The sequence below is a fragment of the Pseudopodoces humilis genome, chromosome 3 (genome assembly GCF_049639895.1).
Source record: "Pseudopodoces humilis isolate 2021_Gansu_Grassland_sample_001 chromosome 3, ASM4963989v1, whole genome shotgun sequence".
NCBI classification, from domain to species: domain Eukaryota; kingdom Metazoa; phylum Chordata; class Aves; order Passeriformes; family Paridae; genus Pseudopodoces; species Pseudopodoces humilis.
Window position 1 is genome coordinate 70,543,723 of NC_142202.1, and position 26,693 is coordinate 70,570,415.

General features: G+C 39.8%; 1 protein-coding gene across 1 annotated transcript in view; it reads right to left on the minus strand.

The window, feature by feature from the left end:
- Positions 1 to 26,693, minus strand: part of CRYBG1 (crystallin beta-gamma domain containing 1) — a 95,877-nt gene that overhangs the window by 63,152 nt on the left and 6,032 nt on the right. The window contains exon 2 of the mRNA XM_088053495.1: positions 1,142 to 1,271. Coding sequence (XP_087909621.1) covers positions 1,142 to 1,271 — 130 coding nt within the window. The remainder of the gene's footprint in view (positions 1 to 1,141; positions 1,272 to 26,693) is intronic.

Consider the following 26,693-nt stretch of genomic DNA (forward strand, 5'->3'; position numbering starts at 1 on the left):
AATGCCAGTTCAGAGTTTTCTAAGCAACAGCTGAACCCTCCTATTCTTTCCACTGAAAAATATCAAACATCTACTTGTTCTTCTAGAAGTCCTTGCAAGAAGCTAATATACAAAATAGTAATAGGGTGAACAGCACTTTTTTTTGTTGGAAAGCCAATTTCCCAGCTAGCTCTACTACAATGGAATGCCATCCCAGCACAGTAATGTGCCCTTTTGCTGTTTTGTAAAGAACTGAGATATTTTTGTAGGATGTTTCAACAGTATCAATAGAACTAAGAACCTGAATGAGACCAAAAGGGATATTTGGGGTTTGTGTTATTTGTGTATTCAGCTGAAGACAAATGAGTCTTTTCCAAATGCAGAAATCCGTACATGAGATTTGCTGGCTTGAGACGACTGAAAAATAAATGTGTTTGTTTTAAAGACAGAATATTTTAAGCCTCCATCAAATATATTCAGAAGAATATTAGTTCCACAACCAAGAAGAAAGCAACCTTTTCAATTACTGGCCTGCGGAGTGCTTTTGCTAATGTGGAAAAATAGTATTTCTCTCTCCACGGAAAGATTACAATAAAGACAAGAATGGCATTGCACAACTTTGTCTGCAATCTGAAATTAAGTTCTCACATTAGAACAGGAGTAATTAGCATTTTCCCTAGCATGCTTCCATGCAGTAATACTGCTGCCAAGCAAATGAGTAACACTCCATGAGCTAAATGAACACTAGAAACAAACTTGTAGCCATTCCTCCTCCTCTGGGAAAAAAACTTACAGAGAAAACAGTGTGGGTTAGGTGGGGAACTGTAGAAAAGTAGGTGCTGTTCTTTTATTATTTTGGCTTACGTATTTTTTTATGAACAAAAGGAAAAAGCCATATGGTTTGTGGGAGGATGTGGAAGATCTCCTCGAGCCATTTTCTTTTTTGTCTCTTCATGCCAGCTATAATCATTACGCACCTTCCTTATTTCCGTAGATGTTATTAATTTGAAAATTTTCCAGTACTTTAAACACAGCTCTTTTAAAGGAAGATTACAATTATACCTTGTGTTAAATTCTGTTTTCAGAATAGACACCCTCATGATATACGTGTGTTTGTGCACATCTACACTTATAGAAACACACATATTTATTTTTCTCCTACCTTTCTAAGCGCTGCTGGTAATGAGGCAGTAGACATTGATATCGCTGGGAGAGCGTAAGAGTGGGGGCAGATTACTGACGGTGTTTGGTTCTCCTGAACAGTGTAGCGTCTGCCCGATACATCATAGTACCTGTAAGGAGAGGAAACATCCTTCGGTTAATGCATCCTAGAAAAGAAAAAAAAAGAAAAAAAAAGCCTGAGTCAGTATTTGCTGTATTTCTGACAAAACACTAGATGTTTTCCCCTGTTGCAGTGGTTCAAGGCTTCTGGTACTTCCAAAGTTTACTGCTTTATTTTAGCTAAACTACTTGCTCCTCTTCTTAGACATTAATTCATCCCACCTGCTTTAGCTCTCTGAAAGTAACCTGTCAGCTTTTTCCTGGTAATAAAACAAACAAAATCCAAATACAATACTCAGCAGGATAACCACATCAGAGCCACAAGGCAGAAAAATTAGTCGTCTTATCTTCTGTCACTCCACCTCTTCAGAGACAGCAGATTACAACATTTGGGGTTTATTACATCACATGTTCAGTTGAATTCTCAGAACAAGTCACTTACTGGGCTGTCACAATGAAAGTGTACACAATCTTTAAAACAATACATAAATTTTAATCAAGTCAAAAACTTGCTTAAGGAACCTAATTTTGCTTATGTTTATTCCACAGTGTCAAATTTCAAATTCTGAATCCAAAGAATGTAAAAAAGTTCATTTAATCTCCTCACAAGAGAAAAATAAAATAGTAAAAACTGACCAAGTTATAAAATGTCTTCCATTTCACTGCCTGAAAAATTGAAGTAGCAAGAATCCAGAATTCCCTGAAGACAGTTTTATTAAAAGGTTGATAAATATAACAGTTGAAATCTAAATATAAATATAATAGTTTATATATTTTTGTCCTTCAGATGATTCAACAGTTGGTTAAAATGCAGTTTTGAAAAGATTTTGATTTTTTTTTCAAAATTGGACTGAATTTTTCATAGGATCATAGTACAATTCAGGTTGGAATGGATGCCAGGAGGCCTCTGGTCCAATGTCTTGCCTGAAGCGGGGTCAACTATGGGAACACATCAGGTTGTCCAGGGCTTTACTCAACCAACTCCTGAAAATATGCAAGGGCAGAGACACTGCAGCCTCTCTGGACAACAGTGAAAATGTTTTCTCTTACATCTAATCTGAAACTCTCCTTTATCAACTTTTCACTGTTGTCTTCCCACCATGCACTACTGTGAAAAGCCTGAGTTCATCTCCATCACCACCCAAAGCTGCCTCCTCTCCAAAACTGAAGAAGCCCCAATTCTCCATTCTCTCTTCACAGGGCAAGTGGAGTCTCACAGGTAACCACCATACTGGTGGCCATCCAACTCGCCCCAGTCTGAAACACTAAGAGATCTCTAGGCAGAAAACATACCCTCATCAAGTATTTTGCTTTCACACACACACAAAAAAAAGTCTCAAAAAGTTCTTGTTTTGTTTTGTCCTTAAAATATGCATATTTTCCATTTTGGTTGATACAAAACTATTTTTTTCCTACAGGCTTCTTTTCCAGACTCACCATATTGTCTCAAATCCAGCTCTGTTTGTACAGCTTTATTTGCAAATTCAGTTTTATAACTGACTTTCATATTGAGTTTTCAAAGAGTGAATAAGTGAGCAGGAAAGCCTCAGGCATACTTATAAAGCTGTTCAGTTTATTGCATAATTGTGGTGAAAATGTTTTGACATTTTAACACATATCCCAATAAACATGTGCAATTATTTTGTTTATTTACCTATTTCTGAGGAAGAAACTGCATCACTCTTAATAGCTGGTTACCTTCCCCAGGACATAGCTGACTTTGAGCTGTCCATCTTGATTTTCATGTTCTGCCTCCACCGATAGAGCTCGCTTTTGGGGTGGTTCCACACACATTTCATGTGAGAGAATTCAAAAGTCACATTAAAAAGCTTCTCAGGTAGTGCTGAAAGATCCTGTGTCACCCTACCCTGTCTGCAGTCCATACCGCTGAAGGGAGTAACAGCAGGCTAGGGACTGTCAACTCTCTGACTCGGAGCAATGGAACAAGTGACATGATATGGGCAGGAGACCGGGAGGGTGTTTGGCTGAAGTCTGGCTAAGAAGTCAGGCTGAGGAGGAGGAAAATAATGGCACACCAAGAGAAGTGGATGGAAGAGCTGTCAGCTGTTGAGGTGACACTGACGCTCTGCAAGAGGCCACCATTCTCCTTGGTGCTGCTGGGCTGGTGACAAGCATCTGCACCCCGAGTGATATACAACGAACACGTGTCAGAAAATAACATATCACTGATCCCAAATGCCAAAAGGAACCCAGAGAAAGCTCTGGAAGCAAACACTTTCTAGGTAGGAAGACGGGGTATTTCACCAAAGGATATCCTTTGTCCTGTTACAGAAGGGGGCTGTGCTGGTCCCCAGGCAAGCCAGCAACATCCACCTGGGAGGCACCTGCTGGCTCCCTTCCAGCAATGAAGGCTGGGCCTCCTTGGGGACATCCTCACACCTTGCCCCACGTGCCCTCTCCTGATGGCCATCAGCCCCTGAGACACCATTAGACCTCAGGGTGCTGGCATGGCTGCAGTGCAGTAGTCAGAAAGCTGCTGCTTTCAGAATATAGTGAAGCAGCACTGATTCTCTCAGGCACCTTTTTTTTTTTTTTTTAAAGGACAAAATTTCACACCAAAAACTGGAGCTTACAGAAGCAGCCTGGGAGGTTTCAACCCAAAGATGTTGCACTGGAAAACAGCCAGCTCTAGATTTCCAAACAGGTGAGAAAAGGTACTCTTTGAATTTCTTCATGGTTTGAGGTCTATCCTCCCAACAATCTGCTGATGAGCTGAGCTCACCAGAGCCTCCAAGTTTTACTTTATGGCACCGGGCAGTTTTCCAGGGAAACGCTTCAGAACGCTTCTCACCTGAAGGCATGGGCATGCACACAAGCTCCTGAGGGCAAGACAGGGTGTGAAGGCACAGGGCTGCACTGCTTCTGCCCCAGCTGCCCAGCCAAATTCCCTTCTTCCAGCCCAGATGCCAAGCAGCTCACCCCAATGCATGGCAGAGAAACTCACTGTGGGGCAAGGGCAGGTGGGGGGACAGTCACCATGGAGAAATCGAGGCACTGTCAACTCACACCCTTGCTTTTCTCACCCAGGACTGTTTGTGTAACCATACCCACTTGCTCAGAGCCCCGAGGCTCCGGAGGGAGAAGGCACTTGCAACACGCTGAGCATGTTGTGAAACCCTCCCAGACACTTTGCTCAGCAGTAACTACAACAGCCCCATGTTACCTATGCTGTTTCCAGCAAAAATCTAAACCATACCCCCATACCTGCTATCAGGAAGAAAATTAATTCTATGCTAGCCAAAACCAGCACACTTATTTTCAAAGAGCTATTAGTTACAGTGATAACTAATTTTACAGTGAAGCAAAGGAAGAGAAAGAAGGAGGCCTTGGAAATTATCAAGCTTTTGGAGGGAACACGAGGAGGAAGAAGTTCTGTAGGTATATACATCTTCTCTTTACCTGATTTACAATAGATATTGATTCACAGTAGAACTACTGACTGGAAAATGAAACCTCCAGATGGGAACTGACCTGGCAGTGCTCTCTTTATGCTGCAGACCACACAGTTCAGCCCCACCACTCTACCTGTCCATGCCTTAATACTTCATAGCAATACAATGTTATCTTATTAACTATCTTAACATATTGACCTGAAATATGACAATTACAAATAATTTTGAAGGGAACTAGCCTGTAGACAAAAAATATATAAAGACAATGTAGGACCAATGAGCAAACAACTCACTAACAAAAAGAAGAAAAGAGTGGGTTGCCATACATTTTAACCTAACAGTGCTTACTAAACTAGCATCCTTATAAATTTTACAGACATGGCTTTCCTCATAATACATCATATTCAGCCCTGAGATCCATCTCCCATCTGCTGTTTTTCAGAACAGTCTTTAATCTGTACTGAGTAGATGGTTCTTGCCTATTAATTCCCACTTTTCAATCAACACAATATGAAATAATTTTTTAAGAGAGAGCATGCATGAGCAAGAGCAACTTGATTGCAACAGAAAGAAATTTTGTTTGTTTATTCAGATCCCCTACCCAGTCTTCCCCCTCCCACACCACATCAGGACTAGAATTTTTCCCTGGGAGCAGCAAATATCATTTTGATCAGCAAAATGACTGACTAAAGATTTACTGCAAAACACAGAACAATATAAAGAGCAGTAACGCTTCTCTGGTTCATCCGTGACTAGGACTGACTCGTGACTATGACAGATGCACCTATGCTGACAAATAATTTACCTCCCTGGTTCATTCCCTGGTCCTGGTCAGCCGTACCACACATGCATCACGGTGTGCTTGGACTCTCTTCTGAAGGGGACCGGCTACTTCTCTCCAAGGAAAAGCCAAGGCACAGCTCTGTGGATGGACTGCCCTGAGGATGTCACAGCAAGGCTGGGACTAGACCAATAGTGGCTTCTCCTGCCCTCCACCATCCCAACCAGCCTCTTGTCCTCAGACAGCCTCTGTATGCCCCACACCCCACAGCATACTTTTGGCATAATGCTATAAAAACAGTTTTGCAGGCAGCAAAGCAACCTTCACATTACTCCAGACACTTTGAACTGAAGCCACAAAAATATAATTATGATCTTAGAGCCATGGGGGCATCGGACCCAGGTCAAATGTTAGGCGGCACAAACACAAACAGTTCACTCCAGAGGCGAAAGAGGTGTGGGTACATCTGTAGGATCACTCCTTGGGGCAGATCCTTTAGCAGTGTAGACTATTTTAAACACGGGTTTTTTAATTGTGCGTTATTGGAGTTGCTGTCGTTACAGCCTTAATATATTTTGAGCATTTCAAACAGCCTGCTCTGGGCTGAAGTTTTCCATACAAAGCTACTGCTTGTTATTCTTTCTGTCATCTTTTCCACAGAACCAGTATGTGGACTCTATGAACAGTCTGCAGCAAGCTACTTACCACATTTGTATCACCTCTTCCCACTGTCTCAGCAGTCCCATTTCTGTCTCCCTGGTTATAGAAGAGCCAGCTTCAGCTCCTACACAAAGTGGCTGGGACACTTCTTGCACACACCCACCTACTCACAGAGTATCAAGGGGTGGAAATCTGGAGCAGACACACAGGTCTTTGAAGGGACATATGCTTGGGGGACATGTACTGCATGTCTTTCTGCTGTGGGAGTGACAGGATGTGTGTGTGTGTGATTTTTACAGGGAAACTGAGTATTTCAAACTTCTCCCAGGCCTTGGGACTGATGAATGGCTCTGAGCTCCTCCTCGGGCATGGCGCAGAGACGTGGTGGGGAGGCACGCACCCTCTTGTGCCAGCACCCTGCCATCTAATGGCCAGGCTTCAGATTCACAGGTGAATCAAGCTTTACCTTTCTGCCTCCACCGTTCTAGATCCTAGAGATAGAAAAGTCTATTTAAACTACCTTAGGTCACATCTTGTCAGCACAGAAGTATTCTTACTGGCTTACTTCGAGGTGTTTTGTCACATGTCTTAATAACAGGGTTAATACCTCACCTAAAAGTACCCTTTGTTATAGTTACTCCACTCTGCCTTACTAATTCAGCCTAAATAATTCCCTCCTTTGTTTGGCAAATTCACACCATTTAAATACTTGCAGGCTTCAGCTGTGTCTCTCACTCACAACAATTATTTAGCATCATCTTCCCTTTTGCAAAGGAATTCCCATGTTCTCCTCTGTGCTTCCTTCTGACAAGACCTCTCCAGCAGAGATGTGTCCAGAGCTGGACACGATGTCCCTGCTCGACTCAACATAAAAAAACCACAAAGAGCAGGTCTGCTGCCTCGTTGCTTTGTTCCACGATACATTTGCTCACACAAAGCCTGCACAGAGCTTTTCTGAGCCACTCTAATACCACAAACTTGTCGTACTTGTTGTCCACTTCCATTCCTACATGTATTTGTTTTTTCTTTCTACCACCTTCCCAGTACAATATATTAATTTCAGGTTATTAAATGTATTTGTTTGCATTTGGCAGTTTGTTGAAGCTCTGAGCAACTGCTCATGAGATGAAATGGCTCCAAGCTTCTGGCTTTCCTGCACTTCAAACAGCATGTAGCTGGAAATACTACAGTCATTAGGCCTTCAAAACATGTTTTTCTGTGTGCTAACACAGAGACATTGTGCTGTTCTGTAGCCAAATCTTTAATACAGTGAATCCAGGCAGCTTCTGGTTTCTTATTCCTAGTGATCTTCCTCCATTTTACAAAACTGAAAAGCCCCTTGGTCATGGAAATTACTGCAATTATTAATTATATTTAAAGTTAACTTCTTTAGCTCCTCTATTAACTAGGGAAAAACACTAGTTAACAAAAATTATTAGGGAAAAAATAAAGACATTTCAGAAAAATGGATTATAAAATCCATCAAGAAAGTTGAATCATAAGGTTAACTGGAAATGTAGCGAATAATGGAGTCAGGTGCCCAGAAACCCTGCCATTATATAACTAGTTAAAATATTCATGAACAGTAGCATAGAGCTTGATCTAGACCAGGTTTGTGCCAGATGCTCATCACCCTTTCAGTATTTTGCCTCCTGATGTTCTCAACTATGGAATTACCTGAAAAATATATCATTTTATATCCTGCTGTCTTAAGTATCTTTGTACCTTAAGTATCTTCACAGAAACTCACTTTTTCCCTTTTTATATCTACAAACCAGGTTATTATCATTCTGTATTGATGTTCCTATGAGGAGATGCATCATAAACTTCAGTTAAGGCCTACCACAAACAATCACTTCTCTCCAGTTGTATTTCTAGCCCTCATTTGCATAGGAAAAATCACAATCTAACAACAAACAAAAATTTGGTTTGGTACAAAATAACTGGTACATGTACTGACCAGCTGTCTAAAACCTCATTTCAAAGGAGGAATACTTTTAGTCATTTCATCACTTGGAGACTATTCAAATTACTGAAGCTCTTTCTTTATTCTGTAATTTGAAGACCATTAACAAATTTTTGCAGTTACTACTTTTTGTGAAACTGAACTCCCTCTGCTGATATGTAGTGATGTTTAAAAAAAACCCCCAAAACTTAGTACAATTTTAATACAAGGTGTACTCCTCTAAGCATTTTTTTATCCTTTTTTTGGTCTTTTATTTTTCATTCTTCAGAAAAGCTCATTATTATAATCCAGCCACTGGGTGGCACCTCTACATAGATGCCAGGTGTGCCTCGACAAACTCCTGATGCCTTCAATAATCACTCCATTCCTCCCACAGCCAAGCACTAACCTTACATCAGCTTTGTGTACGCAGCCACATTTGGGAGACAGCTCAAGTTGGTTACTAAAAATGGACTTTGTAAAATATTCCTGGAATTTTGTGCTGTAATTTTTCAACTCCTAACTTTTGGGAAAAAACAAATCTGTATAGAGAAACCTGTCAGGGGAAACCTGGTTCCTTGAATATGTTTTAAGTAAGGGCAACTTTTGATAGCATATGAAATTGTTTTGACAGATGTGCCAGAGTAAATATATAATAAACTTTGTTGCTTTGTAGGAATATTTTAAAAATCATGTTGAATATTACAGTGGCATCCTGCAAGCTCAAGCAAAGTTAAATTCCAGTCTTGGTGGGCAATGAACTAATAATATCCTTGCCCCTAGGTCAGTTGTAACTATGCTGCACTGGACTATCTCAATGAGTGAAAAGCTCATCTAGATATTTATACTCTAGCCTAGCTTTAAAGCATTGTATAAACAACAATCATCACACTGAGTTACCTAACACAGGTAATATCTCATTTTATATAGCAAGAAGGTCAAAGAACCAGATGAAGCTGTTTGACCGAGGAGACGAAAAGCCAGCATCGCTCATTTCTTTAAACACATGATGCTTGTCTTCCTTTGTTCATATTGACTCACCATGACTTGAGGAACAGAAACACCATGTTACTGCATCATTTTCCTACTTTCTGTAGCTACATTGGGAGATACAGAAGGTTGTTTACAAATCCAGGGACATGAAAATGCTTTTGAACATGCAGACTTGCAGCATTTCCCCATCTGCTCTTTTTATGTGAGTTTTAGCACTTCAGTTCAAAGTGACAGTTGAAAAAAATCAGCAAGGTTTGTGCTCTTTAAAGCTAGTTATGAACATCTAATAATCTGCCTTGGACTAAAGTTCCACTTTTGTGGAAACAAACTGGAATTTATTCTAAGTCCAATTAATCTGGACAATTCCAAATACAGTGCAATTCCAGCAACAAGTAGGAAAGTCTTTAATTCTTGGGAAGAACATTTCTGCCCACAAGGAGGGATAAAACAGGTTTGTATAGACCAAAATAAGCGTTTCAAGTTCCCAGGAAAGGCCGTGCAGGATGGGTACAGAGGCAGCAGGGAGGGAGGGATGCACTGTCACACACACCTGAGTGCAAGGTCTTGTGCTGGGGCACCACCTGTGACATGGAAATGAATGACCACAACTCCAGGCTGTGGCTGGGGACTGCAGCTCGCAGGAAGGTCCCGTTCAGCACGGGATCCCAGAAGATTTCATGGCCTTTCAGCAGCCTAATGCTCTACTCTGCTCCAGCCTCTCCTGCACCCACTGGGCCAGTGAGGAGACCCTGTGCAGGTCCATGAGCCCAGCATGAGGGTGAGCCCCTGGCAGCACAGCCTGAGAGTGAGAGTGAAGGCCAAATGAATGAGATGCAACCAGGACTTGTGAGGTTTGGCTGGTGCTCCATAAACTCATCCATTTATCTATGCATCAAAATCTTCATAAACCACACCCTGCAATTTCAGCAAAGGAACTCACCTAAAATGAGTTGATTTCATGAGCTAAATTAGCCCACTGTCTAGAACAAAGACAAGCACCTAGTGTAGTACCAGCCATTCCACATTTGCATCAATTATGCTGAGCCCAATTGAAACTCAGACTTTTGGCAACAAGGCACTGAGCCACTTTTTGCTCACGAAATAACACAGCGGCTTACATTCAATGGAGATTTGTGATTACAAATTGCATCAATGTAGATTTATTATGTCACTTCTGAGCATCAACAATCTAAATACCTAGGGAACCTACAGTTACAGACATGCTTCAGAAAAAAAAAACACTTTTTTTTTTTTTCTTTTTTTTGGAAAGCAGTACTAGAAAGGCACCAATTAAGAATGCAGACTTAGCTTTGTAAACCCTGCTTTGAAAACTGGCCATTAAAATTTTACTGAGCTTTAAGAAGAAAGGATGAACAATTTACTAAAATGAATAAACAACTTCTTTTTGATGTCAGGAATGGAAAATTGAACTGAAATGACAAATTTGGTAAGAAGTAGCAGGAAAACAGAGTTATACTTAGATAAGTCAGCTTGTGTAATACGAGACGTTTTGTTGCTTCCAGACTTAATAATGGACTTTATAATTTCAGGCTTTAAGTAATTATAACTTTATTGCAAAAGTTATCACTACAGATTTTTTCATTTGCCTGAAAACACACATCTTCAGAGATTTTAATATAAATCCTAGATTAATACCTTCCATTTAAATTCCATGTATATTTCAATACGGAGTATCTGAGTGAAGCATCATTTCTTAAGAGATGGCAATACTGAATCACAATTTATGAGAGTGTTTAATGGGCCAGGTCCATTACTCTTATGTCTTAGAGCAAACAACCTTCATCTTTTATGTCTATATATAGTTACATTTATGAAAACAATTTAAAAATGCTTTAACACAGACATATTTTTAGATGCAGCTTGTAAAATCTATTTTCCTACTTCATATGGCTTTTCTAGTCATATGTCCAGCTGAAGAAGTAGCTCAGGGAAGTCTTGAAAAATATTAGACCTTTCAACAAGATAACAATAGAAAAGATGAAAAGATGACTCAGAAACTTCTATCAATTGCAGTCACAGATGCATCATAGAAAGGGATTTTGTCACAAATTTTAGCACAGCACCAATGTAAGATACCATTTCACAGTATATTCCACGGCCCTACAGATTACCATCAGAGCTCTTCATTCTCACATTCCTTAAAATGCCATTAATACAGTAATATAAATTGTCAAAAGTTACACATTAAAATAAACACATGGATGTGGATGGGTTTTCTACATACCTCCACACAGAGGTCAGGCTTTCTGCCAGCTCAAATAGACATCATAACATGGATTTACACTACGAAGTGTTTCTTTGAAGTCATATTGGCTTCTTCAGAAGGACTAGCTTACCGAGTAAATAGCAGCAGAATTCAGGATTCCTTCTGGATACAAGCTCACTGAATGCAGCCTACCTGCATCTCTGCATCTTTACAGAGCCAGAAGACCACGGGCTTCACCTTCAGAGTTTGTTTTGCTTCACCTTTTGAGCAATGAGTTGTCTCCTAACAGTATTTTTGCCTCTTGTCAAGTCCATTTACCACACTCCTGTTTCACCTCCTTCTCTATTCCGCCGCTACCAAAAGTGATCTTGCAGGCAGTGAGATGAGAAAAAAGAAAGGATGCAAAAAACAGAAGAGAGGGGGAAATGAAGAATGAAAATGGGAGGCTCCTGGGAAAGGAGGTGCAGACAAACTAGGGAGAATATTTTTTTAACTGGGACACTGACAGCCCAGTTAATTTTGTGTAAGGCTTTGTTATTTAAAATGATGAGCATTTTGTTACAATTCAGTACACTTACTTAATGTTGCTTCCACTCTGTTCATTAACAGCTCTCTTCTGGATTACTAATCTACAAGGCCTTCAACTATTGGTTTTGAACAGCTCATCTTCCAACCTCATTGCTTGATCACCCTAGAATGCTTAAATACCTCCTGAGCAGGAAACACCTTCATGTTAATTATATTAAATGTCTGAGCTGGAGCCTACCAAGCAATTCTGAATACAGTAAACCAGGCACAGACTTTGTGATGGGTAAAAACAATGTGCTCCTACAATGCAACCATTACATGTAAAGAAAAATCCTCAGAAAAAACAAAATAAGGTCTCAACTTTGAGGAAGCTGGTTACAACAAGCTATTTATATCTCCAGCACTGATCTGTGGCCACACCTCTAAAAAAGAAATGTTTATCTTGTCTCTTAGATTTAACAAACAGTCCGAGCAGAGGTGGATAATCCTAATGCACATGCACTTCTGCGTGAAAACAAGTTTGATTTGTCCACCATAAGCATTAACTTCCAGCCACACCTACTCTTCTGTTTGGGTCAAGTCTATAATTAATGAAAGCTCTCCATGTGACAAGCAAATTCTTATATCATCCCCCTTATCTTTGATTAAAGATGCCATCTATAAAACTGTAAGATTACTATGGTAGTGTTTGAAGCTGATTTAAGGATAAAAACTTAAGAGAGTGAACGCGCTCTTAATAGCTTGCAGCTACAGCATCACATATTCTTATGTGTACCTGACCTGGTCTGCACTGAGCAGGAGAAGCCTCCATGGTGTTCACTGAAGGAAGGAATTTTCATTGCAGTAAATGTCATGCTTCAGCTCTTTGTCATCAAGAAATGAATTGTTTCAGTACAGCACTCAGTGACAAACCGCACTGTTCAAGTGTGTGTGAATACCATCTAAGGGATTCTGACGCTTTACGTGCTCTCAAGCGTGCAAGCTGCTGAAAGCTTTGAGTTTTAAAATGTCCACGTGACCATTTAAAAAACAGGCAAAAACCCAAAAGCTCCACATACAAAGTTTTCTGGTGCTCCCTCGGAGCCAAAGGTATTTGTACCATCCCAGTGTCTCAGTAGGTAGAGTAGCTCACTTTGGCTCTGGGTCTTACGCAAGGCGTCTAATTGACAGTTGAGTACAAAGAGTAATTAAGTAAACATCTCGAATCACAAAAAATAATTCTACTACCATTTCAATTGCATTTTAATTTTAAAACAGTTCACACAGTAAACTTTATCCTAAAGCATCATGTGGTACAAATGTATTATGAGCCCTGGACTTTACACATGAAATGCAGGTCGTTCTGGAGCCAGTTCAAAGACTGACTTAAGTCATCTAGGATGTCCTATTTACAATAGCTGACTACAGAGTCATCTGCCTGCAACTCTGTAGTTACCTGCTAAAACCTTCTATTTTAATTTCTGCATTTGCCTACTTTCAACCCTCTGAGGGCTAGAACCAGTTTAACAAGGCATTTATCTCATCATTTGTGACCCAGATGGGGCAACTCATTCACAAGGGACAAGAAATCAGAATCTCCCACAGATAAAGCCTCAGGATCTGGGGGCAAAACATTTCTGATACTCAGTTTGAGATAGCAAAGTATTTTGTCTTGGTGATTTTTTCAAAGTATAATGTAAACCCCTCCTTTCTTAACAATATTCCCACAGCTAAAGGAGCCACAGATTCCTTTCCAAAACCCTAAGTAATCTCCAAAAGGGAGCATGAGTAAACAACTGAGGTAATCAACACTCTCTTACTAGAAACAGTTATGCAAGGGAAAAGAAAGACAGCAGTCATGTTTTCATCGTCTTAGATACAAAGTCAAACACGGGACAACTTCAAAATCTTTGGACCTAGTCTCCAAATCCTGACCTTCAAGCATTCTAAAAACCTCCTCTGCTGTGTGCAGTAAATGCACATCTGAAGATGCAGTCAACCTGGCAGCAGACCTTTAGGACTGCAAAGTTTCTTTCTGCAAAGATACAGACCCCGAAATCTCTGTCAAGAGATGTTCATTAACCATAATGCAGAACTGTACTTTTTTCTGTCTTCAAATGTGAAAATACCGACTTCAGAGAAGTCATGGATCAGGAAGAGGTAACGAAGGATGACAAATAATTCCTAAATATTTGACGTTTATTTTTGAGATAGATAATTTAATTTGCTTAAGTTTTATGAAATAGTAAATTATAGACATAAAAATGAAATGGCATGCTTTTGCAGAAGCATAGTAAGGAAATGGACTTACTGAAAGACCTCAGTTGATTTGTTTCCATCAGAAGGCAGCACTGTAGCCTGGTCTATAAGTCTGTTAATTACAAATCTTTGACATTAAAAAAAGTAAATGAAACACACCATTTTCTATTAATGTTTCCATTAATTAACAGGGGGAAAAAAAAAGCAGGAGCTACAGAAACAAGAGGACACTGAAGTCTTGGTTTCCCTAATGAGAGCTAGTTCAACATAATTTTAATAACTCAGCTCTCACTAATTAAAACACGCAATAACATTTTTAGGAACTTCAGAACAACAATGGCTGTACCTGGAAGCTGAAAGCAAGATCCCATATCCTTCTCAGGCAACGTTCTATGAAGCAAGTTCAGTTTTTCAAAATAACTTACGCAAGTATTCCAAATATTCCTCTTCCTTAAGCATGTGTCAGAAGAATAGTGAAAATGGAGGCAATAGACACAACTCAAGCTTTACGAATTTCAGCATAGAAATCTAGAATTAACAACCTGCATTTTACACACCCAGCTCATTCATTAAAAGTTTATTTTCTTACCACTTAAGTCTGTATAATGTAAGTACTACCCCAAATCCATTTTTATTCTCCTAGTATTGATCAGAACTCACGAAATAGGTTAAAATGAAATGTCAGTCTCCTAACATAAAATTTCCAGCTAAGGTATAGCTGGTATAGCCAAACACCTCTCTATGTTAATTGGCACAAAACAAATTAATAAAAGCAGTTGCAGTGGAGAAGATAAGATAGAAACCCTCTAGAAGAGAAATACAAGTAGGGGCAAACCAAACTGCTTAGGTTATAGTCTGCTTTTCTTTTGCTTGATTCTATGTCCTTAGTCATTCTTTTTTAGTGCTCTACTAGGCAAATACTCAGAAGAGTTGGCTCAAAAGTCAGTTTTGCTATAGAAACTTCGACAGGCAGTTAGTAAAGTATTTCTGTTAAAAGGCTCTTCTCATCCCTAGTAAAAAGGCACACGGTTTTCACGAAAGAAAAGCCTCAGCTGCCCCTTGGCTTTGTAAGGCACATGCAGCAGCAGTTCTGCACTGCACTCTGTACACAGGGACAAGAAAGCAGAGTTGCCTTTGAGAGTCTGGGCAGACTGACCCATAAACTGCAACACCAGAAGATTGAAGAGGACTGAAGGGTTTTGTTTTATAGCTAACTTTTTGAACTAGAACCGTCTGTCCTCCTAAACCCTCACCTTCATTCTTAAATTGTAATTTGGGCTAGATTAAAGAACAGCAGAGCAGCATAAAAGGAAGGGTGCAAAACTAACCAAAATAAATACATTTGGGACAGATTATTGAGAAGATGTAAATAACAAGACTGTTCCAGCATATGAGACATAAAGAAATCAGAGTGGAAGAAGTAAAACACGTCTGAAAGTATGAGAGATGAAGGAGTATGAGGACTTCTTCAACAATTAATAGAAGAAGGACTACTCAAGCCATTTTTTAACACATGTACTTCTTCTCGGAGGAAATGTAAAGAAGTTTCAGGAAAAAAAAATTTTTATAAACATTAAAAAATTCTCTGCAGTGATTCAAGTTTTTGCAATTTGTGTTTTCTGTTGCACCTGTTCTATGTAGGTGCCATGTAAAAATTCAAACACAAATATTAAGTAACGCAATGTAATCAACAGGCAAACTGCATTAAAGCCAAAAGAAAAGAGTAAGAGGTAAAATCTAGTACTTATTTGCAGTTATGCTGAGAATCTTTTGAGTCTCACTGTGGTAAACACTGTACCAAAACCTGGGTATGTCCAACAAGAGGGAAGGGAGGAGACACAATTAGACTGAAATATCTGTAATTATCCTAACAGTTTCAGCCCAGCAGCTGCTTCATCAGATTTATCACCACCAAGACCCAGCACCTGCCAAGGAAAGCTTGTGGCAGGAGGCACCAACACCACAAAACAGCTGGTGTGAACACCCAAAGCCACTGAGAGAGAATGTGAACAAGCTCCTGGGAGTCATCCAGGATGGACACAGCATCTCTACCCCTAAGGTCTCTCAAATCAAGATCACAGGACCATAGTGACAGCCACACAAACTTGGCATTTCCAGTAACCTCCAGGGTAACAGATGTATCAGTGACAACACTTCACTACCACCTAAGTGATGCAGGACAGCAGGGAATGTCACACTGTGGTAAAATATGATCAGCCATTTGCTTGGACATGGATTTGTGTCCAAATTCATGCTTACATAGATTAAGAAATACAAACAGGGAAGTTCAACAACAAGTATTCAAAAAGAAGGCCTACAAAGAAGACAGAAAGCTTATACAATAAAAAGTCAGACAGTGAAATAATGTTAGATGCGCAAATCTGTATTTCATTAAAGCATTAAAAAGACACTAGTTCATTTTATAAACAAAGTGGGGCTAATTTCTCTCTAATTATGTGATAAAGCACACTAGGAAAAAACAGTCTTTCCTAAGCAACATTATTAAGCTCTGAAGTCTAGGATTTATTTTTCCTTGCTCTAAGCTTACTAACTACAAGTGTTTTAATTAGTAAAAATTATCAAGGATTTTTCTAAAACTAAGCTGCAACTCTGGCCTCATGTACACCCCAGGCAGTTCATTTCAAGAGCTTTCAAACTGCAATGCCTTTTTTTAATTCTTAAAAGAAAAAAAAGATCAGCCTTAAACTTCCTTTATTAATTAGGTGATTCCTACATTAAAGATCCTGTGTGGGTTTTGAAGATATATAAAACAATATTGTTCATCAGCTTTATATAAGAAAATACTCATTCTTTTTTGGCAACCTGTTTTATACTGACTTTTCTGATCTTCCAAGTCACAGATGGTTTTTTTTTTCCTCTGTCTTCCAGATTACGTACAAGCATGAAACTCACCACACATTTAACTATCAAGGTTCTTCTATCAATTTTTCTGACCACAAAGCAATAAAACAAATATTTCAGTGAATAACAAATCATTAACTATGAATAAGTACCTAAGAGTGTGCACTGGGTCTGGCAGGAATGGAGTTAATTTTCTTCACAGCATCTCATACGGTGCTTTATTTCAGATCAAAACAAAAAAACCCAAAAAACAATGACAACAAAATAACCAATCCCCCCCATAAAAAAACCCCACATCAAAGTTTCAGCTATTGCTGAATGGTGCTTGCACAGCACCAAGGCTTTATCAATTTCTCATACATTCTCCCCAGCAAGTGGGCTGAGAGGGAACAGCTGACCCAAACTGATCAAAGGGATGGATATTCCACAGCATGTAAAATCATGCTCAGCAATACCAACACTGTTTTTGTGATGGAGGATGTTTCTCCAAAGTAGCTGCTGCTCAGACACTGGCTGGCCACTGGTCCACTGGTGGAATTACTGAGGGACTGTGCATCAGTTGGGACTGGATTTCCTCTCCTTTGCTGATTAAGATATCCTTATCTTGACCCATGAGTTTTTTCTTGCTTTTGCTCTTCCAATTCTCTTCCCCATCCCACTGACAGGGAGGAATGATCAAAGTGAGTGGGTCCTTAATTGCTGGCCAAGGTCAACCCATCACCAAGTAAAATTCTCCTCATGGCGCTGGGATTGGGATTCCTCCAGAATAAGATGTCCTCAGGAGATCACATATGTTCCAAGGCCTATTTATGGAATTCATACCATTTTTTGGTTATCGTGCAAAAACATACACTGCTTTGGTTTTACTTCACTATGCCAAAAGGTTGGACTATTTCTTTCACTTAAAGCAAATATTTTTTAATTCAATCCTGTGTGACTGTTCTAAACTGAAAAAAAAAAAAGAAGATAGCTGAGTTAAATCAGTACTGGTCATAAATACACTCCAGTAGAAATATACCTACTTGATGAGCTTTTTGCAGCAGTACCTATGCATTTGTTATTCTTCATCTGTAGCTTAATGCTCTTTGCATTGATGTCATAAAGAACAAAACACACCCAAAATTTCAGTTTTCTCATGAGCATGTGATCCCAGTCTGCCATATGTGTACAGCAAGTGGCTGCAGAAGGTGCCTATTCACTACAGATCTTCAGGAAATCCAAGCAACACATTAAAAAAAATTCCTTTCTTCTATTTGTGGTTGTCCACAGGAACACACATGAATAATAACAAAGGAATAATCAGTTAACTCAGAAGCGGGAAGGGAAAGGAAGACTTCAAGGAGTGTTTGGCTGAATATACCATCAAATCTGGATGCCCTCAGAAAACGCGTAGTATTTCATGAATGTGGAACTGTAAAACTGTTCTTTGGACCTCTTCAATAAGATAAATACAGTTTCTCACCATGCTGGAGATGCTACTTTCCCAGCAGCCTAGGTCAGTTCACCAGAGGACACTTGTTTATAGGCACAGAGCCTGCTCCCAAGGCTGTCTGCTGGACTACCAACAATACTGTCTGATGTAATGGCATGGTGCCAGTCCATCACTTCTTAGACCTTAACTCTCTGAAAACTTTTTTGGAGCGCTGATCTACAATCACTTCATCTTGGAGAATGAGCTGGAAGCAGGATCTCCAACACCTGTGAACTCAGTTACTGTCTTCCAAACATTTCTTGCCATGGGAACTGCTCCTGGGTAGATGTGGGGCTGAAGAATCTATAGGTGGGCCGCCCTGTGCCCCCACAAATGCCTTGCATCTCTGGACAGTCTCAGAAACCATCTTTTCTTTCCAGGACCTGCTCATATTGCCAAAGACTGAGAATATTTACACCCATCACATCCTCCTAAATTCCTGCAAATGGTGAGGAGTCACAGAGAAAGGCAACACCCTTCCTCTGCACAGAGGTAACATTGGGGCCAAAGGCAGCAGGGTCACGACAGGAACCGAATGGCATCAGCAGCACCGTGCCAAGTCCTGGAGCATTAGTCAGTGCTGCCTGCTGGTCACATACCCTGACTTCTCTGCCAAATACAACCTGGCATCCTGGCTCATGCCAGCAATGGTGCTGACTACCATAGTGATAATAAGGATTACATAACGAGATACCACAGGGAGTGTAGAGCCCAAATTGTTTCCTTATTGTCCCTTGATTGTGATTCGACCCCAGGAGAGATGCAGAAGGCACTGGCAGTGCCACAGCACCTGTTCCTCCCCCAGGCACTCTGGAAGCAGGTCACCAACATTCAAAGCTGCATGAGCACCAGTGGAAAATATTCATGTTCGCAGTTTTAGGAGGTGCTTGCTACTCCTCCAGATGCCCCCAATGACTGCCTGGTTTGTTCATGTGTCCTTCAGCTTTGTGGACTCAGTGACAAAGGACCTAAACCAATGAACCCCAGCTTATTAAAAGTATCGGAAACTGAAGTTAAAAGATCCCCAAGGACAAGAATCTTGCAGTCAGGCTGAGGAGTGTTTGAAACATGGGAAGAAGTCCAGCTCTTTGTTCCTCTGATAGGAAGCACAAGTGGCAGCAGCAAAATCTGTGGATCTTCATGGATATTGCTAGATTAGAAAGTCCTTATATTTGAGTACAGTAACCACACACATGCATCCCTGAACACAAGTGAGGACCACGGCTCAAAAGCAAACCAGACTATTTAGAACACAAGTGCAGAGAAAAAGATTCTGCCAAACACTTGTTCTGAGGAGCTGTTATGGTAGTGATTTCTCTGTTTTTGACCAGTTTCTAACATATCCTGTAAAAACCTGACACTGAAGTTCAGAAAATGGTGTACTCAAAAGACTCTCCAAGTTTTTGTATTCACAGGCTAAAATTACAAGGAAAAGAGAGACAAGTAAGGGCAACTCAGGGAAGATACAAAAAATGCTAAATCAAATAAGTCTGTCCACATTTTAGTATCCAGTCAGACAGTATTTATTTTCATTACCTTAACTCTCAACAGCTTTTAGTTCACAGCTGTTTCCCCTGACACTTAATGTGATTAGAGAGGTAAAGGCAACTGCATGTGTTCTTCCCACAAACTGAATAAGAGGCTACTTGGAAGAGGTGTTCAGAAATCTTCTCACAAGTACAAATGACCCAAACACTAGATGGAATATTACACACACTGAGAGGGGGGGAAAAAAAAGAAAAAAAAATAAATAAATGAAAGCACCAACTAGCAAAATATACCCTTGGAGAAGCACCCTGATTTCTTTTGAAAGTTCAAAAAAGGAAGCACGCGTATCTCACACACATCATGGCCTGCCGCTGCCAACACCTGGCTGCTCACACTTGCTTCATTAGATGACATAAACACTTAATTTGTCATCAGCAACAAAATTTATTTATAATCATCTACACATGTAATGGACATCCTGCTAGTAAGAAAACTCAGTCAGTAAATCAAAATGCACACGTTAGAATGAAAACAATTATTATGTCTTGTATATCAAATTAACTTCTGTTTTTAAAATTTATGTAAGATCTACTCTACACACCTATGCTGCAATACAGCCTGCGTATCAGTGAGTCCTCTGAAAGTAAATAAAAACGTATTTCAGATTTATGAGAGAAACAGATCAGATGGTGGATAGTCTGGGGAATATTACATCTAGAAAAAGAACTGAGGGAATTGCATGTTGGAAAAAAATAAGTAGTATTACTGATGAGAGAGAAATCCTTCTGTCTCAGTCGCAGAGTCTTGACCAGGAAATTCATGGTAAACTGTCAACTCCTACTTCATGTGAAACACCGTCAGAACCCATAAATATCACTGTGGGAAGAAATGAATACATAATAGCACACTGCTTTGGCAGCTATCCTATGGTAATGACAGGAGAGTTCCACTTCAACTGGAAAAGCCTATCCAGTCCATTACTGGGTGAGAAACAACTCCATGGAACATAATAAAGAACAGTGGGAACAGATGATTTCTGGACTTTGACAAACCTTATCAAACCAATTATCAAAATGTGGAGTCTTTAGAGCATAAAGGACTTGCTTTAAGCTGGATGCAGGAGAAGCACTACTGCAGAAAACAAGCAGGGAGGGGGAAACCACTGTTTAAAAGAATTACACAAGGAAATATGCCAAAGGTTGTCAAGTAACTCAGATCTAACTTAGAAGAGATTAGACATGTCCAAACAGGTATACAGACATTTTTTTTCTTTTAAAAACAAGCAAAGCCAAGCAAAACTAAACTGTAGAGTATGGCAAGTTAATCACAATGGCAGTGATATTAAGGACTCACCCTGATTATATTTAGCAAAATCATAAAAGAAAGAGAAATAATTAAAACAATTCCAAGGAAAACAACTGACAAATCTTTGAAGACAAAGATAAAGTAAACAGGCATCCAATAGTGAGAAGTGATTCAAAAACCTAACAGTAGTTAAACATCTCTCATGGCCTAACTGTATTTTGTACTTTTAGAAGAAATTTGACAGAATATTAGAACGTAAGTACTCATCACAAAAATCTTAATTACATCAGGCAACACTACAATGTCATCAAAAATACTCTGCTCAATATTTGAACTTGCTAGAGCACACGTAGACACAGAAATTGAGAATTTAAAGTTGCCAAGTTTTTGTTGGACACTTCCTGTTCAGTTCCTCCCCGGCAGCCAAAGCAAGCACCCCTGTACCACGCAATCCTCCCTTGAATACCTCTGGGTGAGCCCTGGACTATTATTACTGCCTCCAATGCTGCCCCACTGGTTTGGCAGCTAGTGGGACATTCTTCCAGTGCCAGCCAGCAGCTCCTGCTGGGCTCACACACAGCGCTTCTGAGTGCTGTACTCTGCAGTGGGGAGAAAGGAGATATAAGCCCCTTAAATCTAGGTTCATTTAGGATTCATAAAAATACTCAGGACTAAAGCACTACACTGTTTCTCAATGTTTATACATTGAGATGTCACTTGACGTCACTTTTGGATCGTGTTTTTGTATTAAAGTCTCACTACCACATTGTGGTTAGAACTTACAGGGGGAAAAAGAGGGACTTTTCACATAAAAAGCCCAGACTAGTTTATCATCTGACTAGATATACTTCTGACAAAAACTTACATTACAAAGTATATCCTGATTTTCTAATTTTTTATTTCTTTGTAAGATAATCCAATCTTAGGAATAAGACACGTGTAGAAGCGGCATACATGCAGAAGTTTTTTGGGATACGACTCCTATCTGTTTTGAACTTCAGTTCATAAAAATTAAAGTAACTTCTAAACTATCCTTTGATCCAAAGATAGTATGTTTGCACCAACAAATAGTTCTTGAAAGTCAAGATGAGAAGCTGGTTATCTTAACAGCAAAAGCTGCATTTAGACCTCAGAATTTTATATGTTAATTTTAATGTCTTTGTTTGATTTATTAACTATAATGAACCAGTAGACAGTACTGTTGTAACTCTGTGCATTTTTGTCCTTTCATATTGAATTACAGTGAAAATGTGAGGTCATTCCCGCAGAATCTAACTTACCCATAAATTTATTTCATACGGAACACTGAAAATCCTGTGTTAAAATTACTAGCTCCACCTTAACTCAAAGGCTATATCGCAAAGTTTTCTACTCGTCCCAAGAGAGGAAGATATCATCTAGATCTTATTGAAGAACTGGTTAGTTCAATTACCAGTCGCTCCAAGCCACAGATACATGCCCTAAGATAGTGCTAACAATCAGACAGACTCATGAGTAATAGTGCAGCTCTGGCTGCCCTTGGATTTCTACTCTTCCATCAGAGAGGACAGAAACATCCATAATTCAGGTTTGTCAGAACCTTAAATACACGCATTTTCCTGAAAACATCAGGGGGTTTAAACCCAAATATAGGAGAGCCCTGGCTATGCTCCATTTCTGACAGGAAATGTGAAGGAATGGGCATTGAGCTATTCATCAGGAACCATGGAGTCCATTTCAAGTGTGTACACTTATTATCTGCAGGACTGTCACTTACATTGTACTTAAAATACTCCCCTGTGGAATGTTCATAGGCCTCTCAGCCTCTTTTTTAATTCTTCACTACATACACACCCATTAAATTACACAAGGACTAAACAGTCTGATAAGTTCCACTCTGAAATTGCAAATGATATGTACTCATTCAGAGCTTTTGAAAGATGCCAACTTTTTTTTGGTCTTTTGTGCTGTTATTTATATTTATTATTTGCATAGTCAAAATCAGACTCCATTATTCCAGACATTTGATAAACACACAAACCAAGCCACCACAGCCTGGGAGAGATTGCACAGTAAACTAACAACACAGACAAAAGGTGTGAGAAAAATATTTCTTACTGCCTAATCTGAAAAGAGACATGAGTACCTCCCACTGAATAAGTTAAGGAATCCAGCCACAAATCAGAAGAATCCCACAAAGCTAACTCAGAACACATCTGCAAGGTGGGGTGAGGCAGACATTTGCATTCAATGTGTCCAAGTCCAAATCAGCCAGGTAAAAAGCAGCTGTAGTTTACAAGCCATGCCACTGTGTTCACCGGGTGCTGTGTCTCCACATTCACCCTTCCAGGACGACTGTGCGAGCTTATTCTCAGTGGTGATGGTGATTGATTAAGCTGCTTTTGTTAATGGTAGACAAACTCAGCTACATTGCTTCCAAACAGAAGGTACCTTGCTCCTAGACAACTTCTCCCCCACCCCAACTTTTGCACACAGCTAAGGGATGTCACAAAGATGCTTCAACAGGGGACAACAGGGAACTCCAGCATGTATCTGCAGGTGTCCTCCCTATACCATGGAGAATGAATTATTTGTACTTTATCTGTAAAACAGTATAACCATGGGTGACTCCCCTTGAAGATGGAGATGGCACTCTAATGTTATAGAATCTTACTAATAATCATATGGTTTTATCTTGTGCTAAATGTGTTTATACTGTACCAAAATCCTGAATATATACTTTGTCACAAGAATTACTGGTTACTGGCTAAATAATTCATAAGTGGCACAGGATTCCCAGCCAACAGTAGGAAAATGTGCCAGGACTGCTAATCATACAGCACTTCCCTGGCTGTTGTGGAACGTCCACCATGAAATCCCACTGGTGGTTTTCAAGGAATTAAAATTAAAGAAACCAAATCAAACAGATCAGTAAAACCTTCTGAAAGTCAAAGAATAAGAAACTATAGGCACTCCCCTAGAAATCCACAGGTTCACAGTGACACTTGGAATTACCTTGCACTACTCAGTGCCAAGTCTCTGCGAGCCCTTAGTCTTCATTTTATTCTACCATCAAACATTATCAGCAGCACGCCCTTGTTACAGTGGGAGCTACCTATACATCTCTTGTACATGAAAAGTGTACAAAATTATGTGAGTACAGAGAGGGGCCACCAAGATGCTTAGATGCTGGGATATGAGGTACAAGAAACACCTCTAAGAGTAGAAACCGGCTGCTTAACAGGAGCCAATCTCTCCTTGGAGGAGCACAGGAAAGGACTGAGAGGCAAAGGGTACAAATTGCAGCACAAGAAATTCTGCTAGCCATCTGCCAGGAAAAACAGAAAACTTCCTCATTTCTTAAAAAGCAGCCTCTCCTCACAAGTCCACTGATTTTCGAGGTTCTCTTGACTAGCATTAATTAGAAATCATCTTCATGACTCCCCATGAGCCCTCAGAGACTGTGTTGTGGCACCTGCTCCTGGCCATAAAGAAGGGACAAATGGAAAACGATGGTTCCACTAGGCCATGCAGCCTAAATGTTTTCTGCTTAGATGTTTATAATCTGTGAACTTGGGCACTGATCCTTCTGAATTTGAAAAGCATCAGACAGTATTCCTGACCTACTGCCTTGCCTCAGCAGCAGCACCACAGATGTGACACCAGCAACAGCTCAAAATACTCTGGAGACAATAAAGAAGTAGCTTACAAAGAAGACCAACTATAAAAAAGCTGGTTAAAGGATGCACGGGGGTCCCTCTGTCTACCTATATTTCTTAGAGAACTTATGTAAACATTACAAGGAGCACTGCAATAAGGTAACCTTACTGAAATCTTTTATATTTTCTTTTGTCAAAATGTTGGAAAATGTGAAATATGTAAACACCTTCTTAAAAAATGAGTTTTGATATTTGATCTTTGTGTGCTTTCAAGTCTAATCAACAAGAAAGGAGATTTAATCTGAAACAGAGAGTAGTCCATGAGCTCTAAGTAATGCCCAGGTGTTAGAAAGACAAATGACTGGTTGGTAGAATTGGTAGAAAAAGAACAGCTTTAGGGCCTGACAGGTTTCAGTGATCTCACACCCAGAGGGAGGCTAACAAAGTTGGAAAAATAAGGATGTGCCACTGACAGCAGACACAAAGAACGCAGAATTTATGACCCACAAGGACACTGGGCAGAACCCCCAGGATAAGCAAGAAACTAATAAACCTCACCCAACAACTGTGCTGAATCAACTCTGACTAGGTAAAAGGTAATCCTGCAGGGGGAGATCCCGACCACCGACTCACAGATCATTGACGCAAAAATCCGTCGTCCCAAAAGAGAAACACCATGGGACTGATTAGCACAAGAAGCGAGAGAATCATTAACCAGTAGAAGATAGAACAGTAATTAATACCAGAACTATGAACTTGTAGCAAATTAATTAAGGCTTCTGTTTGCTAAAATGTATAGTGAAACATTTTGGTAGTGCTAGCTTTGTGGGTTTGACATCCAGCACGCCTTTCTGCACAGAATTGTAAGTAAATCAAATACCTTGACTAGGTGTGTGGATTTGCCCCTTGCACACAGAGTAAAAGAACCTATTTTGGGACAACAAAAATAGTTGAGCTTCTGGCATTGGGCTCAACCCAAAACTCAGGATTTGGGGAATTCATCAAACATGTCTCTTTTATAAATTTTCATAGCTCAGGACATTTTTAAATTTTAGTTTGGTTAACTTTATAACTGTGAATTCTAAATGAATAAAGGATTCATGTACCAAAAAGAAATTTTATCCAGCTAATATTGTTTTAATTTTTTAAAAATTTTATATTTTTATTTCATAATTTCCAAGTACAGTTCCAGAATAATACAGAAGACGGTATCTTATTTTCTTTAAATAAATACTGCGGGGTTTTTGTTTCAGAGCGCACTAAAGGAGGCCAGTCTCTTATATTGATCAGTCTTTGCCTATCTTTCCCTTCTTGTCTCGAAGGAGCATTGAATGATGAAATATTTGATGACAGATTGTGTGAGCTCACATTATGTGGCCGCATGAACAAACATGTGTGAAGATAAGATGTACAGCAGAAAGTTTGCTCGTGTGACGAATACAAGAATTGTCTTGTATATACAAAGATACACCACTATCAGATACGTTACACTCATGGAAACCACTGATGACTTCTGTCTGTTTTGAAAGCTGAAGAAGGGATTTTTTTCTTCCCTTGCACAGGAACCTCTGGTGACAGAACAGGTCCTCATGTTTTTATTCTATTTTTAAATGCAAGCTGCTAAAGGAAGAACCACCTAGTATTAATAGTTCCCCATCTTTCCTACCACAGGATTATATTTCCAGGAGAATTTAACTTTCCTAAGCATTACCATTTTGGCTAAACTTCTGCAAATCAGACCATAGTGTAATAGTGTCCTCTCCCCTATCTCCTGCTTCCCCTGCTCTCTTTCTCAAGCATCTGGGAAAGGTTTGTTTCCCATGCCTTTCCCAGCCATCCCAAGAAAATGAGGAAGTAGGGATCAATCCCAGCTCCCCAAAGAAA